This window comes from Pipistrellus hanaki (genome assembly GCF_964339955.1).
Source record: "Pipistrellus hanaki genome assembly, chromosome: 18".
Taxonomy (NCBI): domain Eukaryota; kingdom Metazoa; phylum Chordata; class Mammalia; order Chiroptera; family Vespertilionidae; genus Pipistrellus; species Pipistrellus hanaki.
This window is the reverse complement of record NC_140520.1, coordinates 36,374,474-36,392,348: the sequence shown is the minus strand read 5'-3', so window position 1 is coordinate 36,392,348 and position 17,875 is coordinate 36,374,474. Positions and strand designations below refer to the sequence as shown.

Here is a 17,875-nt window from a genome sequence, read left to right as displayed (position 1 = left end):
AAGGCCTTGAGCGAATTTGTCCAAGAGGTAACTCCTCTTTCTTATGAAATGTCCTAGTGCAATTTTTTCATGATAATAAGAATAGAAAACTGTGCCTTGTGGATCTTTCCTGCTAGAAACATTAAAATAATTTAGAAGGGAATAAAGAATGCAGAATTCATTCATTGTTCAGTTAGTTGCATGGCCTAAGAAAGGGTATAACGCATTCCCACACATCAAGAGAAGTTTATTTTGCTCTAGTATAAAAAAAGGATAAATCATTGTCAACATCACCAAAAAGATACGTACCATGTCCATAATTCAGAGTCTAACCAAAGCACATGAGCATAAAAAAAAAAAATAATATCCAAAATTCTGAGGATTGTGGCTTCAAAATGAAGCATTTAATAGATACCTTCAGTTGTAATGATCAGTGAAGCGGAAGGATTTGGCTTCGGACATATATGACTGATTCTGCAACTGCCTGGAACGCTTTGCTTCCAGTCGGAACTGTCTAGTCCTTTCCTTGACAGCTTGTTGCTCCACTAGTTTTTCCATCCGCTTCCTTCGTAGCCACCTGCAGGAACAGACATGCGATCAGGTCTGGTGTCAACCAGCATATATGCTTCATGCTATAAAGTTACTGCTATAGACAATTAAAAGAAATTGAATGTCTTTACATTGAAATACTATAATGACAACACAAAAGTATTAACTGAAAAATTTCAGTCTAATGCCCTAGACCCACACAAAAAAACAGTTATATCTGGTATTAAATGTTTGAATTAAGTTTGTTTTATAATGGAATTGCAAACATAATATTTTTTAGTAACAAACACTGATTTATATGTGATACGGGCCCTATCCTTTTTGAAAAAATATGGTTTTTATAAGTAAATAAGTATGTGATAGATTCCAAATAACTAATGTTTTTATAACTAGCTGAATGCTAAAACCTTATTTAACCAGGCTGAGAATCCTAGCATGCATCAATGTTGCCTTGCATTTCTTGGTAGGAAATTACAGAGCTCTTGATTTTCATTGCATAAACTAGTTCTTCCTTAAAGCAGAAAAATAAGCCTAAGCATAAAAAAAAAACAAAAAAAAAAAAAAACGGAGAGTCCAGATTCTAACAAATGTAAGTCTATAAATCTTGCTTAGGTAAAATAACATAAAAATGATTGTATACATACATATCTAGTATGTAAGAACGTGTGTGTGTGTGTGTGTGTGTGTGAGAGAGAGAGAGAGAGAGAGAAATGGCTCTAGGCTGGAGATAGATGAGATCATTAATGAAAATAAGCCAATTGAGAACCGTTTGTAAGTATGATCTCAATTTCTGTTTTTAAATTGTAAGTACAGAGAAATATCTAGAATATATGCACTAAGGTCCTAACAACCGTGATTTCTGAGTGATAAGAATGTGATGTATCCCCTTCCAGTTCCACAATGAATATTTACTGCTTCTATAATAAAGGGTTATATATATTTTTTAAAAAGGAAGAAAGATACAAAGAAAAAAAAGAGAAATATATAAAAAACAAAAACAGAATGAAAGTAACTTCAAACAGCAGGACTCCCACTGGCTTGCTGGCAAAATTATAAGCCAGGTGTGTTTCCTTAGAACCAGCCAGCCAATGCAGGATCTTACCCATACTGAAAAGAGATAAGGATTGCCTTCAGCCACCAAAATATGTACCCGAATCTCCTCTCACTTTGTCTATATAGATCTCCCTTCTCAGTCTGCCTGCCTTTCCTTACAGAAAAATAGTTCTAGGTAAATGCAATTCTTTATTTAGTTTTTCTGAGGACTATGTAGGAGAAGCTGTAACCAATCTGTGGCCCATTTCTCTAAGAAATGAACAAATCAACAAACAGACGAACATATGAATGAATGGTAGCCTCTCAGAAGCTATCACACTGGTGCTATATAAACCGTTTTAGCAGAAACTGGTTTGGCTCAGTGGAAAGAGCATCGGCCTGTGGACTGAAAGGTCCCAGGTTTGATTCCGGTCAAGGGCATGTACCTTGGTTGTGGGCACTTCCCCAGTAGGAGGTGTGCAGGAGGCATCTGATTGATGTTTCTCTCTCATCGATGTTTCTAACTCTCTATCCCTCTTCCTTCCTCTCTGTAAAAAAATCAATAAAATATATTTAAAAAAAATAAAGAAACCGTTTTAGTATTGAAAACTATCTTGAAAGAATGATATCAATATTGTGCCAATTGTGGAAGTAAAGAATCTCACACATTTATTAAAGTGGATTTAAAATGGAATAGGATGCAATGTCAAAGATCCAATATTTGGCTTTTCCCCCCAAGCTTTATCAATCTATAACTTTCTAAAACGACCGTGAGGGAGGCGCACGCTCTGCCTGTGACTCACTGTTTGAAGGCCCGCTCACGGCCCTCTGTCCCCTGGAGGAAGAACAAGCACTCCTCCTGCTTTCGCAGTTCTTCTGTCTTTCTTTCTTTCATCTGTTCTTCGTGCTTCTTTCTAAGCCATAATCGGAATGCTTGTTGGGGGTCTCTGTTTTCCTGCTAGATATGAAAACAAGGTTTGTTTAACTTAATAAACCACAACTACTCGCTGAGGCCCTGCCTATAGAGCCCTACAAGAATACGTCCCACTCATAAATGTTTCGTAGTTACCACCCATGACCTGCACTCCTCATATCCAAACCAAACACATCACATCTGAATCAGCAACACTGACAACCCCCCATCAGAAAACTCAGCACTGAATTCACTGCCATGGGGATCTTTCAAAAATCTTGGTGAGCATGGCCCTCCCACGTTTATTGCAGCATAGTTTACAAGAGCCAAGATGGAAACAACCTAAGTTGTCATAGGTGAATGAATAAAAAAGATGAGGCATTTATGTGCAATAGTGTACTACTCAGCCATAGAAATAGATAACATACTGCCATTGATGGATGGATCTCAAATGTACCATGCTAAGTGCAATAAGTCAGATGGAAAAGGACAAAAAAAACTGTGATTTCACTCATTTTTATGGGGAATATAAAACAAAAAAGACACGAACAAACAAAACAAAATAAAAACAATGTCAGGTACAGAAAATAGATGGTAACAGAGGGGAAGGCAGTAGGGAGAAAGCAAAATGGGTGAAGGGGTCAACTGTGTGGTGATTACTGGAGAGCACACTACAGCGTACACAGATATGGAATTATAATCCTGTGTACCTGAAACTTACAAAATGTTACTAACCAATGTCCTCTCAATAAAAAATACACACATACCTAAGTACATGCATACATAGAAGGAAAGAAAGAAAACAATACAGTACAACAGCTATTTGCATATCATTTACATTGTATTAGGTATTATAAGTAACCTAGAGGTGATTTAAAGTGTATGAGAGGATTTTTTAGGTTATATGCAAATACTACACCCTTTATATAAGGAACTTGATCATCCAGGGATTTTGGTATCTCAGAGGGACCCAGGGATCAATCCCACACAGACACTGGGGGAGGAATGTCATCAATAAACGAAGGTCTAAACATAACGACTTGCAAACTTTGCAAAGTCGAGCCCTTTGACAAAGGAAATGATTGTGCACAATGGCAAAAACAAATGAACTGCTGGAGAAAGGCAGTGTGAGTAGAGTTGAGGTCTTTGTAGAAATTTGAAGAATGTCCGTGGAATCCAGCCTGAAAACCAAAGATCCAACATGTACGTTACTCAGCCTTTCTTTATATTCTAACTCTGGGCTCAGACCCCAGAGTTCTCAGTGGGAACCCCGTAGCTGAGCTATCCCTCCAGAACTTCAGCTGCTGCCTGGGCAGCCTCCGGGCGATTCTGCACTTCCTACCAGTCTGTACGCGTCTCCACTTTCCACCTTGGTTATCAGGCTCTCTCCAGCTAGTCTTCATTTCATTATCAGGATGGTTTTTCTATACTTTAGCTGTAATTTTAGTTTGGTCCTGGGAGAGTGTCCGTGTAGCTTCCACTTCATCCGCCCCCACAGTGGAACTTCACGAGATCCCAACTTCGATGGTTAGCTCTTAGAGCATCTAGCTGCCCAGCCCCCCTCCAAAGCTGGAATTACTCTGATGGGGAGTGGCTTGAGCATTTGCAGGCTTAGAATTTTCCCTTAAGGGGAACAGCCATGAAGCTTTGTAGAAGCAGCACCTAGCGGGAGCGGCTCGTTATGTTGAAAGAGCTTATTTGGGAGAATGAGGAGAGCAAAGGGACAGATCTGGAGCCTTGGGGTGGATGCCTGGCTAGAACACTCATTTAATACTTTCCCCAAATATGATGGAGAAGACCTCCTACATCTTGCATTTTCCTTTCCCTGTGATCCACATGGCAAACCATACTGATCTCTCTTATGAAATGCATGTGACTTCAGTTCTTTCGTGTACGACGCTGAACCTGGTGAAGAGGACTCGTGGACCTAAAGGATATGGCTGGACATCCAGAAATGGCAGAGTGGCTGCAGATGACAAAAAGTGTTCATCTGGAATTATAGATTAGAAGAGTCAGGAGTTCAGGGACAAATAGGATTGATGGGTATCTCTGTACATTTAATTCATTCAATGGATATTTACAGAGAATCTATTATGTAGAATAGCTACAGGCACATGAGTACTCAGTCACATTAATAAAAAACCATGTCCTCTCTCCCATACATCTTAAGCCTATGCTGTACAACACAGGAGCCACTAGTCACATGTGGCTACTGACAGAGAAAATCTAACATTCAGCATCTTGGTCCAAAACTCCACTTCCAGTCTTCACAGCCACACTGTGGCTTGGTCGCCAGCACAGGTGCAGGGCATTTCCATCAGGTCAGAAAGTCACACTAGGAAATGTTGTTCTAGATGAGCAGATAAAAGTAGATGATTGATTGACTGACTGATGATATGTCCGATTCAAAGAAAAGTGTGGTAAGGAGAGAGACTAATAACGGGAGGGGAGGAGAAAGGAAGGCATTTAGAGAGAAAGTCAGGGAGTGAGTTTGGAGACATCTGGACAAAGTGTCACCCAAGCACTGGCAGTACAGCGAAGGACCTGACAGGGGTTGTTTTCCACGTTCAGTAGGAAGCAAAGTCACAATGAAGCGGTGGTAAAGGGGCTGGCAAGGGGAAGGAGACCAAGTCAGAATAACAGGGATCTGACAGTGTACAGTCTTCTAGGCAGTGGGAGGAACTTGGGACTTTATTTCAAGATGAGAAGCCTTTGGAGGTTTCGGAGCGTACGTGACGCAATCTCCTCCGCATTTCAGAGGCTCCCTCTGGCTGCTACTGGAGCGGAATGGAGTTGGGGCCAGTGGAAGGAGGAGGAGCAGGTATAGCCTTTTGCAGTGGGTCACGCAACACACAGTGGTGATTTAGATGAAGGTGGTGGGACTTGGGATGTAAGTTGAAGGCAGAATAGACAAAAAGTTCTCCTAGCTCGAATGTAGGGTTTTATATCATGCTTTAATAGATTATGTTTTAATATTTCCAGGATTTGTTTTTATATGTTTATTAATGCAACCATATAAAACCAAACAATTCTGCATTACAAAACAAACAAACAAAAATAATAAAAAAGCCAAAGGAAAAAATAATGCAGATTTCTCAAAGAAGATTTCCTAACAGAAAAGTTGACAAAGAATCTTTCTATGAAAAGAATAGTCAAACAGCTCATAGGTAATCTGTCTGAAAATAACACTGCAATGCAACAGTATTTCCTACTTATCATGTCGGTAAAAATAAAAATACTTGAAAGCACACTTCTCAATGCAGGTATAAGGGGTGTTTTGTGTGTGTGCACTATCTTTGCCCTATCTTACCTAATAAAAGAGTAGTATGCAAATTAACCATCACTCTGCTACACCCATAAGCCACGCCCACCACTCACACCCACCAGCCAATCAGAGTGAGTATGCAAATAAACCCAACCAAAATGACTACCAGGAAGGAGGCTTGGGTTTCCCCGGTAAAGGAGGAAGCCAACCTTTCCATGCACCCTGGTGGGCCCAGGCTTCCACTCAAAGCTACAAAGTTTCAATTATAGAAGATACATAAAACCAAACAGAAATGGAGGCAGCCATGGAGCAATCAGGAGGCTTGGCTCCACTCCAAGCTACAAAGTTTCAATTGTAGAAGGTAAATAAATTCCAGATACCAGGGCCTCTGCTTGGGTCGCCAGGGGGTGCGTGGCTGGCCTGCAAACCACCACAGGGCCCTTGCCCAGGCTGCCCCATGCCCCAAGGAAACCCCCACCCTGATCCCAGACACCCTTCAGGGCAAACCAGCTGGCCCCCACCCATGCACCAGGCCTCTATCCTATCTAATAAAAGAGTAATATGCAGATTAACCATCACTTCAACACACAATATGTTGCCCCCATGTAGACAAAGATCCTGCCCCCATGTGGACACAAGATGGCCACCACAAGATGGCCAGCAGGGGAGGGCAGTTGGGAGGCACCAGGCCTGCAAAGGAGGGCAGTTGGGAGGGACTAGGCCTGCAAGGGAGGGCAGTTGGAGGCGATCAACCTGCAGGGGAGGGTAGTTAAGGGTGGCCAGGCTGGCAGAGGAGGGAAGTTGGGGGCAAACAGGCTGGCAGGGGAGCAGTTAGACATCAATCAGGCTGGCATGGGAGTGGTTAGGGTGATCAGGCTGACAGGCAGAAGCGGTTAGGGACAAACAGGAAGGCAGGCAGGCGAGCAGTTGGGAGCCAGCAGTCCTGGATTGTGAGAGGGATGTCCGACTGCCCGTTTAGGCCCAATCCTGGGCAGTTAGACATTCCTCGAGGGGTCCCAGATTGGAAAGGGTGCAAGCTGGGCTGAGGGACACCCACCGCCCCCTCCACCACCCCTGTGCACAAATTTAATGCACTGGGCCTCTAGTTTGAATATAAAAGTTACACTGTCATTTAAAAAATTGGTAGCTTTCCCTACTTGGTGCTCTTAAAGTTTAAATGAAATAGGAATCACTGGGTTTTTGCAAGGCTACTTAGTATGTTCCTGATGCATCTTTTGCGAGGGTGGTTCCTGGACCACTCTCTACTTCTCCCAGACATTCTTAGCTGACATCCAGATGCCCTTCTGTAAACCACTTCCACCTTCATCTCTGTGTGAAATTAATGTTCACAGAAGTTTTACTTACTCTGCTGCTCATGTCTTCGATTTCCTTTGCTCTCTGAACTCTCCTCATTTCCACGACCTGCTCTCTTTTCTTCTGCAGCCACGCTTTAAATACTATGTCGTTCTCCTTTTTCTTTTCTTTCTCCTCTTCTATCCTCCGTTGTTCTTCCTGGGGGAAAGAATATCAAAAGGCATTAATGAAAGAGTTAAAACTCATAGATGAGATCTTTGAGAGATGTATTTTGAGATCTGAAGTTAGTATTCCCTGCCTCTAAAACTTTCCATCAAAAAGCTAGATATTCTTTAAAATAATAATAATAATAGTAATAGTAATAGTAATAATAATAATAATAATGCCTCTAATTTGCTTAGGAAGAGAATGAAGCTTTTTAAAATAAACTAAACTGTAGAGACAAAGGCTACAATTATATGGATGTACAATACATACTGTCCAGCAATGCCTTGAATCTCTCCTTGGATTCTTTAAAATAATAATAATAATAGTAATAGTAATAGTAATAATAATAATAATAATAATAATAATAAATTTTTAAAATAAACTAAACTGTAGAGACAAAGGCTACAATTATATGGATGTACAATACATACTGTCCAGTAATGCCAAGAATCTCTCCTTGGATTCTTTAAAATAATAATAATAATAGTAATAGTAATAATAATAATAATAATAATGCCTCTAATTTGCTTAGGAAGAGAATGAAGCTTTTTAAAATAAACTAAACTGTAGAGACAAAGGCTACAATTATATGGATGTACAATACATACTGTCCAGCAATGCCTTGAATCTCTCCTCCACTTCCTACTTTAATTTAGCCGAAGGAGATGAAGCAAACACGCCAAATGCTCAGCGATTTTTTAATCCGGAAGTGAGAACAGAGGGGTTAGTTGCACCTTTAGATATGTTTGGATTTTTTTTTTTATTATGCTTAAAAATACTTTCAACTAGCATATATTCATAAGTTAACACTTTCCCATCAGGAAAAATGTATAGATAATTAGTTAAATGGAAGAACAAAATGCATTTTTACATCTGAATTATCCAACCAATGTTCTAAGCCTGGGCCCACCAGGGTGCATGGAAAGCTTGGCTTCCTCCATTACCGGGGAAACCCAAGCCTCCAATATTTTGTCAAGCATAAAAAATAAAGCCTGTGAAAGGACTAAATAATATTTTTAAAGCCTTAGAATGTAAAGCCTGTGCCTTCAGCAAGTACACAAGGGAAGGAAGACAGCTCTTCGGATCTCTGACACAAGGAGAGAACAATGGGTGTGATGCCCAGAAAAGAGGACCAAATGCAAACAGAACCACCTGCCAGCCGCAGCAGTCACAGTCACCCTTAGTTCACTGGTGAGAGACCCTGAAATGGGGTAAAGCCTCCTCCACCACCTTTATAGACACACACCCACACCTGTGCATGGATGTGGGCGTCCAATTATTCTCCACAAATAATTTTGTAGTGTCATAAAGTTGACAGAGCCTTTTAAGTATGGTTATGTATCTGATCCAAGTAAACCAAGCCTGTCTGTTAGAGTTTAGAGACCAGAGGCAGAGCAAGAAAACACTGTGAATCTGCATCTTTCAGACTCCGGCCTGAGTGTGCTGTGGGTCCATGTTCTTGCTGACTCTGTTTTTCCCTTTTCCTGCGAATGTGAGTTCCTGATAAATGCAGAAATTCCCCAGTAGTTTCCTACCTAAATGGAAAATATACTATTTCTCAATGAATGCTAAGAAAACTGGGACTTTCTACTCCAGCTTTGCTGCAAACGAGTTGAATGACTTTGGTAAAGTTACGTAAACTTTCTACACTATAGTTTTCTGATCTGCAACATGATCTTTAAGCTTTCCTCTAACTGTAACATCCTATTGAACCATGATTCTGTTGAGGTTTGGTATTTACAGTTAGACATTTTGTGTGGTTCAGCTTAATTCCATTAATTATCCAGTAAAACAGAGAATTTGGGGCACTGATTTAAATCAGTTCAAGAAAACACACCCATTTTGGTACCTGGAGTTTTCAATTATAAAATACTTTTATTTTAAGAGCAAAGAAATACCCCAAAATAGTAATTTTGGATTCCATAAGACATTCTGGGGATATTTTACTAAGGTTATTAGTTCTATTCTTAATTTGAAACTAAAATCCCTGAACTCGCCCTAACTGGTTTGGCTCAGTGGATAGAGTGTCAGCCTGTGGACTCAAGGGTTCCAGGTTCAATTCCTGGTCAAGGGCATGTACCTTGGTTGCAGGCACATCCCCAGTAGGGGGTGTGCAGGAGGCAGCTGATTGATGTTTCTCTCTCATCCATGTTTCTAACTCTATCCCTCTCCTTTCCTCTCTATAAAAAAGTCAATAAAATATATTGAAAATATAAAATAAAATCCCTGAACTCAAGGGATTATAGTCATAGACGATACGTGAAACACACTAGCCACAGAACTATAATCCAATTCTACCTGTTGCCTCCTAACCCCCAACACAGCTTGCCTGCATTTTCCCCCGTCATGTGATTCTCACCTGTCTCACATCCAGGTTGCTTATAGCAGTCACCTGACTCCTCTGAGCCTCACCTTTAAAGTGACCCCAGCTCTAACCAGGTGTTCTTCACTGTGCTTTGGGAGCCTTACACCAAGGACATAGGTGGCCATGGTGTTCATCCCATCCACACACATCCTACCCCTCAGCCCTTCCTCTGACGATAGAAAGACAGAACAAGCAGGCAATACAGCCAACGCTCTGAAGAAGCTTTTCAGTTGCTGCTGCGCCTGTAAAACATGAAGACACACTCTCCTCCCCTCCCTGTGCCCACGCGGCCTCACCTCTCTCCTCAGCTTTTCTCTCCTTTGTTCCAGCCGTTTCTGCAGTTCCTTCTGTCGCGGAGAGAGACAATACGTTGAGGTCACTGGAGATACGCTGGCAGACTGTATCCTGTGATAATACTTCCCATTCCCCTTACTGAGCTCAGAGTTGGCAGCGGAGTTGGGCCGAGCCTTGGGGTCGGGCGGCGACTGGGGGCGGAAAGCCACGGGCTCCTCGGTGGGTGAGCCCTGGATCTTGGCTGCTGGCTCTTCCTTCTTGACACCGCTGACCGCTGAGCCGGAAGACCGGGGCGATGACTGCTGAGCTTCGTTTTCTGAACTGTTGACGTTGCTAATGGGGGGCAAGAAGCCCTGACTCTCAATGTCCTGCAGATTGAGAAGTTCAAACTTCCCGTCTCTCTCCACCAGGATCTTCCTGTCCTTGTTTTCCTCACAGCTCCCGCCAGGGAGCGACAGCAGCACGCCTTCCTGTCCAAACCCGTTGGAAATGCGTAACTGCGACAGCTTCCCAGACACGTTACTCTCACTGTCAAGGTAATGTTTGTAGTCGTCAGTGTCTTCCAGCGGAGGGACTTCTAGATCCACTAATTTGTCCTTGAACTTCAGTTTCCGCTCCCTCTTATCATTCACGGGCTCCTGGCTCTGTAGGATCTTGTTGGCTTGTATAATTTTCTCCATAATGTATCTCCTCACTTCCTCATCCTCGTCCTCCTCCGCGTCTTTCTGGCTTTCCAGTTTGGATTCCTGGAAAGAGTTTTCACTGTCCGAATCTGACACGGGCTCCAAAGACTGGCTGCTCGGCACGGAAATGTAGTCATTCTTTCTTGGGGAAACCTCTTCTCTCGAGGATGTGTCGGGATCAGAAAGCTGTCCGGTGCGCTCCGCTTCTGTGTCATTCTCTTTTAACTCTTTGCTAGTGCTCTCTTCATCCCCACAAGCCATCTAAAAAACAAAAAACGACATGAGGTTCTCTTTTCAGTAAACTGGAGACACTGTCTATTTATATGTAAAAATTCAAAAGTGAATTTTGTTTTAGAAATGGAAAAATAACATGCTTCCTGCTCACTCTTTGCTAATAATATTCTAATGCATATTTGTGAGTAACCCGGGGGAAATGCATGAACAGCAGCAGTTAGGAAAAATTAACTCTAAATTTGTATTTGTTGGTATTGAGTGCTATCCTGATATTTAAAAATTTTTATGCCAATAATGAAAATGTAACCATAAATAATATTTTAATATTCCACCCTCTATAAAATTGTCCTCCCTTTTCATTTCCAGAAGTGTATTTTTTAAATGTTTTCTTCTTATAATACTTGTATTCTTAAAAAAAAAAAAAGTATCTTTCTCCCCAAGATTATGAAAGGTTACTGCCATTGGTCAAGTCTTAATTATTTTGAGGTTCTTAGAATCCCTTGAGATTATTATTACCATTTTCTGCAGAACCCAAAATTCCAGATCAATTTTTACCTCTAGATTTTCTAGAGTAAAACAAAAAAATAATAGACCCTTTATATTTTTCTATATTAATTCCCTAAAGAGCTCATTCACTTGTCTTTTCTTTGTTGCTCAGACCTTATTTACTCTTAAGGTTTTAAATATTAGTCAAAAGACCATGTTTTTGAGGATTTACTTCATTTGTTATTTATATCAAACCTCCATGATTTTATTCAAGTTTATAAACTAGAAATCAACTGTACTCATTTTACTGTTGATACAATTAATTATATTATATAAATTATAATTTTAGAATTATAGTTTTAGCTTTATTAAATACTAACTTAATCCCTGTTCTCTCACTAATTACCCCTATGTCTGATGATACATTTAAACTCTGTGCCTTAATTTTCTCATCTATAAGATGGAATGATGTCATCTGTTCTATGTACATTAAAGAAATTTTGTTGAATTTAGATGAGTTAATGTGAAATGCTTCAAGAATTACAAAACACTTTGTTAATATCATCATTATGAATGCTGTTGGCAATTTATATATACCTCTAGTATGTTGACATCACTTTGTTCTTTTTCATTAATTAACCACTCCAGGTCCTTTTCAAAGTCATCTTCATATTCTCCAGTTTCTTTGGAATCAGTATCTTTATTTTCATCCATTTTCTGTGTGTGAGGGAATAATGCTGTGAGACGAAATGTGCACTTCAGGTGCAGTGTGAAACCAATGTTAAAGATAAGCTAGTTAACACATAGACGCACAAAGTATGGGGTGCCCGGGATAAACATGTACCTGTAGACGTACAATAGCCAGAATTTTCTAAGTGTACTACTCCTAACCACCCCCCCCCCCCTCTGCCCCAATTCCTGAAACAGGAATTTGCAAGGAGATGAAGAGGCAGATAAGAAGACTATCAGTGCTTAGAGAGGGATGTCCCACATTCCCCGCACAACATTAAAACCAGGTGCGCATGACTCAGCTTCTTAGTCTCACTCATCTGCATTTTCTTATGTTCAACTGAACACGGTATATCAATTCCCATCCTCAGTTTCTCCATCCTTCTTGAAGGAAGATCTAGTCATTTATAGGTGTAACTTTAATTTGTGACCAGAGAGCTTTTCAACTAATTAATAACCAATTCTCATTTATGGTAAATGCTGGTTTCCACAGAAGTCAGGCAATTATCAACTCTAAATAAGGCATTTTTTGTTAAAAAGACAAACAAACTCTGATGCCTGATACTAGAAGACAGTGACAATAAATAGAGATGTCAGATGAAAGTTAATAAATGTTTGTGAAATGGTATGTAAATTCATTCATTTTTAAGAGAGCTAAACTAAAGTTATCTTCAAATTGAGGTCAGTGCATAGCCATGCTAATTTATTGTGCACAACTTTTCAAACAAAAGAAACATGTAAATCTCTACCTATAACACGCCTGTATATGTGTGTGAACATACCACATATATATACAATTTGGCACACACTCATTGAACACTATAATATATATATATGTGTGTGTGTGTGTGTGTGTGTGTGTGTGTGTATGTATGTATATGTGTGTGTGTGTGTGTATGTGTGTGTGTATATATATATATATATATATATATATATATATATATAAAAGCCTAATATGCAAAGTGGCAAAGTGCCCCCTTGGGAGTTCAACCAGGAGATCAGGAGCTCGATCACTTGCTATGACGTGTGCTGACCACCAGGGGATAGTGCAGAACAAAGGAAGGCCCTGGCCAACAGCCAGCTGTCAGCCGTTAGGGACCCTACCTGTGCACAAATTTCATGCACTGAGCCTCTAGTATTCCTATAAAGATTATACAAGACCTTTGGCCTACTCAGTCTGGTACAGTAGGCAAACAAACAAAACACATTAATTAAAAATGTAGGAAAAAATTAAAATGTAAGTAAATGAGGTTTAGATGAGATAACTCAGTCTAAATTGGAAATAAAGCTGAGCAGGGTTTGATTACTGAGTGTGAGAGTCCATCAGTTATTCCACTCAAACAGAACAGCACGTGAAAGAACAAACACACAGGGACAAGCCTGGAACTGAACATAAAGCTGCCTCTAAAGAAAAATCCCAAAGGAATATGGAGGGGTTGGTTTGATGTCATATTATCTTTCACAAAGAAAAGGGTTGAGGGAAAATTGTTTATGTAGATTTGTCACAAAATAACCAAAGAAGAACTATATATCAATAATCTACATACTTCCCACTATTGACTTAAACAAACAAAATAGTCATGCCCTCTAAATGTACACAGAATATCAGACCCAGCTTCAAAAAACTGTAGAAAACTGATGTTAGAGAGCCTGTTCCCGCACCTGCTTCTCTGGCTCCTCCACCGAGAACACGTTGCCTAAAACCGCCAAGAATATGTGGCCAAAAACCCGCTTGGGAAGTAGAAAGAACAGATGTCAAGAACGCGAGACCTCAGCACATTTGTAAAGATGTAACATAAGAGCTATTGTGGCTGAATTGATAAATTACCCAACTTGAACTTTGCTTTAGCCATTAGCTTCACTTTACTCTTTCCAAATATTTGAGGAGACCACCTGGTCCTGGTACCAATTTTACTAGAGTAAGATTTAAATTGTTTTCCTTCCACTGTTCACCGAGAAATGACAGTGGAAGCGTGTGGAAGGGCATCTTTCCACTGGCTGCACCGCACAAGTGGCAGGCTTTTCAGCACTACATGTGAAAAACACCGCAGTAGGCTTTAGTGGACACTGGGTTCAAAATGAGTTTAAAACTGGAGACACCCCAAACGTAACCGAGCTCCAAGGCTGAGCCTGCGGGTGACAAACAGACAACACAGGAAGCCCTGTACCTATTTCCCGTGCTACTGCATGTAAAGAGCGGAAGACCAGCTGGGACTCACTCAGGGGCTAGCAAGCCAGGAGAGGGGATCAAAGAGAGGAGAAGGGAAGAAGAGAGGTTGTGAGAGTGAAGTGTCTTAACAGTGGACGCTAGGGAGCACTGGAATGAGTCTAAGGAGACACAGGACCTGATGGCACCTGTTCAACACTATCTAAAAGGCTGCCACGTGAAGGGGAGTGCACTTGTATGACGTCAGGGAGCACAATTAGCACGGAGGGCTGGAAACGTGGGGCAGACTTAGGGACATGGAAGAGACGTTCCATTTCAAACCTTGTCCGGAAGTGAGCTGACACGCCCACTGAAGCGCCTAGAAGATGACTCGAGCATGAATATCTTGCAGGAGATGAGGCTTTAGAAAAGTTGAGCCAGATGACTCTTAAGGTCGCTTTTAACCGTTTACATAAGACGCAAATTAACAAACAACTGCTGACTCATGAAAAGCAACAGAATTTTAAAAGCAAATGCATAGCGCCACAATGAAGTGTATCTAACAACCAAAATAGAGACAGACTCATAGAGAGCAGGATGACAGCTGTCAGTGGCAGGAGGAAGATGGGGGAGAGGGGTGAGGGACTGAGCAAAACAGAATATGAAAAAGGGAAACTCATGTAAAAAATAAAAAGAGAAGTGAAGATTAGTATTATAAAATAGTCATGGGGATGTAAAGTACAGCACAGAAAAGCACTCAATAATATGGTAGTAATTCTCTATGGTGCCAGCTGGGTACCGGGAATATCAGAGGGAACATAAAGTATATGGTTGTCTAACCATTCTGCTGCACATCTGAAAGGAACACAAAATAATACTGAATGTAAACATATATGTATTCTTCAAAAAATAAAATAACTACTTGGTATCTAAATAACTAAGTTCAGGATTTAAAAACACCACGGAGTCTGTCTCTTTTAAATGTCATCTTTCTTTGTCTAGTTCTTCATTTTGGTTTCCTTTCCTTCTCAAGACAAAGTTAGTTTTAGGTAACTGAAATGTCAATTATTCAACTGGATAATTATAACTATTTCTAACGTATTAGTTGGACTATCATTACTTCTAGATATTTCTTTTAAACTAAGATTACAAAATGGACGTTCTTAAAGGACTCAGAGTAAGTCAGAGGTTTTGAGCAGTAATACTCTGAGGTGACCTAGAGAAACCAGGTCAGTACTGCAGAGTGAGGTTACTCACCACTGCCTACCGGCCAGACAGACTAAACCACATCCACTGACACGCTCCCTTACCTAGCGAGTGAACTAAGGTTGCCATGAGCCACGCAGAAAAAATGAACTCATTGTGATCCAAAACACATACACAGTTCTGTTTTCCACAGTCACAAATGCCTTAGGACCCCCAGCTTTCCTTTCAGAGCAGGGACCGTGAAATGTACTATTTGAAGATGTTTAAGTTACATAACTAATCATTAGAATAAGATCTGTATGGAACTCTTCAGTGCTTTCCCTTACTTTTATAATAAACAGAGTGGAACTTGTAAATAAATGGTTGTCTAAAGATTCATTAATATGCTTTATTACTTACAAAGCATCTCACCCATGGGAAAACTCAAATTTAAAGCCATACCATAGCATAAAAACAATAAATAAAAATAAAATGATTACAAATTAAACGTAGTAGGTGTTATTAAATCATACTGATATGCCATACTTACGAAAGAAAGCCACAGTTAAAGTGACTATGGGAAGTAATTGATAGGTTGAGTCAAATCAAAAGTGCTGTTCTTTTCCTACAACTTTAAAAAACCCATGGCTAGTTCCCAAGTGAACAAAGAACAAGAATCGCAAACCCTCGTTACCTAGTCCCCTAAGCCTCTTTCACGTGCGTCAGCGGATATAATCCCCTTCAGTTCCTTTAATCCTCATCCCCAGGGTGCTGGCCATGTGATACACAGTCAACATGCTCCAACACAAATACTCCCTACACAAACTGAGTCACCCAACACAGTTCCTGCAAGTTTCACACATTTAGATTTCCATGTTTATCCTCATTAAAAATCCATGTAACTGGTAGTCGAGAACTACCTTCTTAACAGGAACTGTAGTAAGAGACACAAATTAATTCCTTCTCCTTGGTGTCTGCTAACTCCGTCTTTTTAGTGTTGAGTCTGAGTCCAGAGATACAATTTTGCCAGCTTTCAGGATTCAAAACTTTCAAGAATAGTTTCATCTAGTTCATAGACTCCACTGTTACCTCATCTACAAGCCTAAGGAAATTGAAAAAAATGTCAAAGAGAACACCTTTTAACATAAAATAAGGACTTAAGCAAAACTGAACCCAGGGTAACACCCTGCCACCACCTCTGCCTCCTCCGCATCCTGCCCAGGCTGACGGCCAGGACTGACAGAAGGTGAGGGATTAACAGAGAACATATGTGCTTAACCTGTGGACACAGACCACGGTGAGGTGATGGCTAAAGGGAGGGGGGTCGGGGTTTGAGTGGAGGGAAGAAAGGAGGGATGATTAGGGACAGCTGTAATCGTGTCAACAATAAAAACAAAGAAAAAAGAAGGTATAATCTGTCACACCGAGCCCGGGGGTAAATACTAGTTAACAAACACCAGGTTTTCACTTGTATACAAGGTGCCAGGACTCAGTGAAGGCCCTGCCTCTCCCGGGGGGAAGCCAATGTCCTGGGAGTGAGCTTTCGGTCGGGGAGGCGGCGTGGAGGGGGGAGACACGACGACAATGACAGGTACCGAAGCCACGCCAGCGCCGCCGGCTCCGGGGACGCGGGACCGGAAGGATGTGGAGGCCACAGTCCGGCTCTTCCCCTGGGTCTTCGCCCGCCTTTCTTCCCCGGGCCCCCGGCAGGCAGTCCCCCCTTTCACTCGCCCCCCAGAAACAAGTCCGCACCGTCCTTCCCTCCGCCCATGGCCGCCCCTCCTGCCTGTGAGACGCGGCGCCTGAGGTCACAGAGACGCCCGGGGTGCCCTCCTCTCCTCTCTCTTAGCTCTGACCAGGAGGCGGGGGAGACCCGGCACCTGCTACCTAGGCAGCTGGGACCCGGCTGCCATGGCAACGGCGCACGCCGCGTCCTCCATCCGGGCCTCCCTGCGGGCGTGCGCAGGCGCAGAAGGCAGTCTGCGGCCCTGACAGCTGCTGACACCTGCGCTTCCTAGTGGGTGGCCTGGGAGGACCTGCCATTCTGTGGTTTCCAGGGAGACAGCTTCTCTGCCAACCCCACCCCCCCCCCCCCCCCCCCCAACACACACACAGGTTTCCTGAGCTTGGCGACTGGCCCAGGGCCTCTACCTCTCTCTCTTTCTCTCTTGTACGAGGCCATGTTTATTTTTTTTCTTATTTTTTTTTTATTGATTAAGGTATTACATATTTGTCGTCATCCCCCCATCCCCATCCCAAACCCCTCCCCACGCATGTCCCCACCCCCCTGTTGTCCGTGACCACTGGTTAGGCTTATATGCAGGCACACAAATCCTTTGGTTCATCTCTCTCCCTTTCCCCCACCCTCCCCTACCTTCCCTCTGAGGTTTGACAGTTTCATCGCTGCTTCCCTGTCTCCGGGTCTGTTTTTGTTCATCAGTTTATGTTGTTCATTATTTCCCATAGAATGAATGAGATCATGTGATACTAGAAA

The 17,875-nt window shown here is 41.7% G+C and overlaps 1 protein-coding gene across 3 annotated transcripts; it reads right to left on the bottom strand.

The window, feature by feature from the left end:
- Positions 1 to 207: 207 nt before the first annotated feature.
- CCDC181 (coiled-coil domain containing 181) lies at positions 208 to 17,268 on the bottom strand. Of its 3 annotated transcripts, none has more exons than XM_084865472.1 (6): positions 16,977 to 17,268; positions 11,919 to 12,038; positions 9,921 to 10,862; positions 7,104 to 7,250; positions 2,364 to 2,518; positions 208 to 556 (listed from the first exon to the last, which is right to left on the bottom strand). In XM_084865472.1, exons 2-6 carry the CDS (start codon positions 12,033 to 12,035, stop codon positions 397 to 399), a joined length of 1,521 nt encoding a protein of 506 aa, XP_084721598.1. In that variant the 5' UTR covers positions 12,036 to 12,038; positions 16,977 to 17,268; the 3' UTR covers positions 208 to 396. The 3 variants fall into 3 exon arrangements, with proteins under 3 accessions (XP_084721598.1, XP_084721599.1, XP_084721600.1); XM_084865473.1 differs by having other exon boundaries at positions 17,168 to 17,255; XM_084865474.1 differs by having other exon boundaries at positions 11,919 to 12,058; positions 16,977 to 17,042.
- Positions 17,269 to 17,875: the final 607 nt, after the last annotated feature.

What these genes read in the sequence shown, in the direction of transcription:
- CCDC181 (XM_084865472.1), bottom strand. Translation starts at nt 12,035, where the DNA reads ATGGATGAAAATAAAGATACTGATTCCAAAGAAACTGGAGAATATGAA. An exon ending in GTGATGTCAACATACTAGAG is followed by an intron (nt 10,863 to 11,918) that starts GTATATATAAAT and finishes TTTGTTTTTTAG; the next exon opens with ATGGCTTGTGGGGATGAAGA. An exon ending in CGTGAGCGGGCCTTCAAACA is followed by an intron (nt 557 to 2,363) that starts GTGAGTCACAGG and finishes CTGTTCCTGCAG; the next exon opens with GTGGCTACGAAGGAAGCGGA.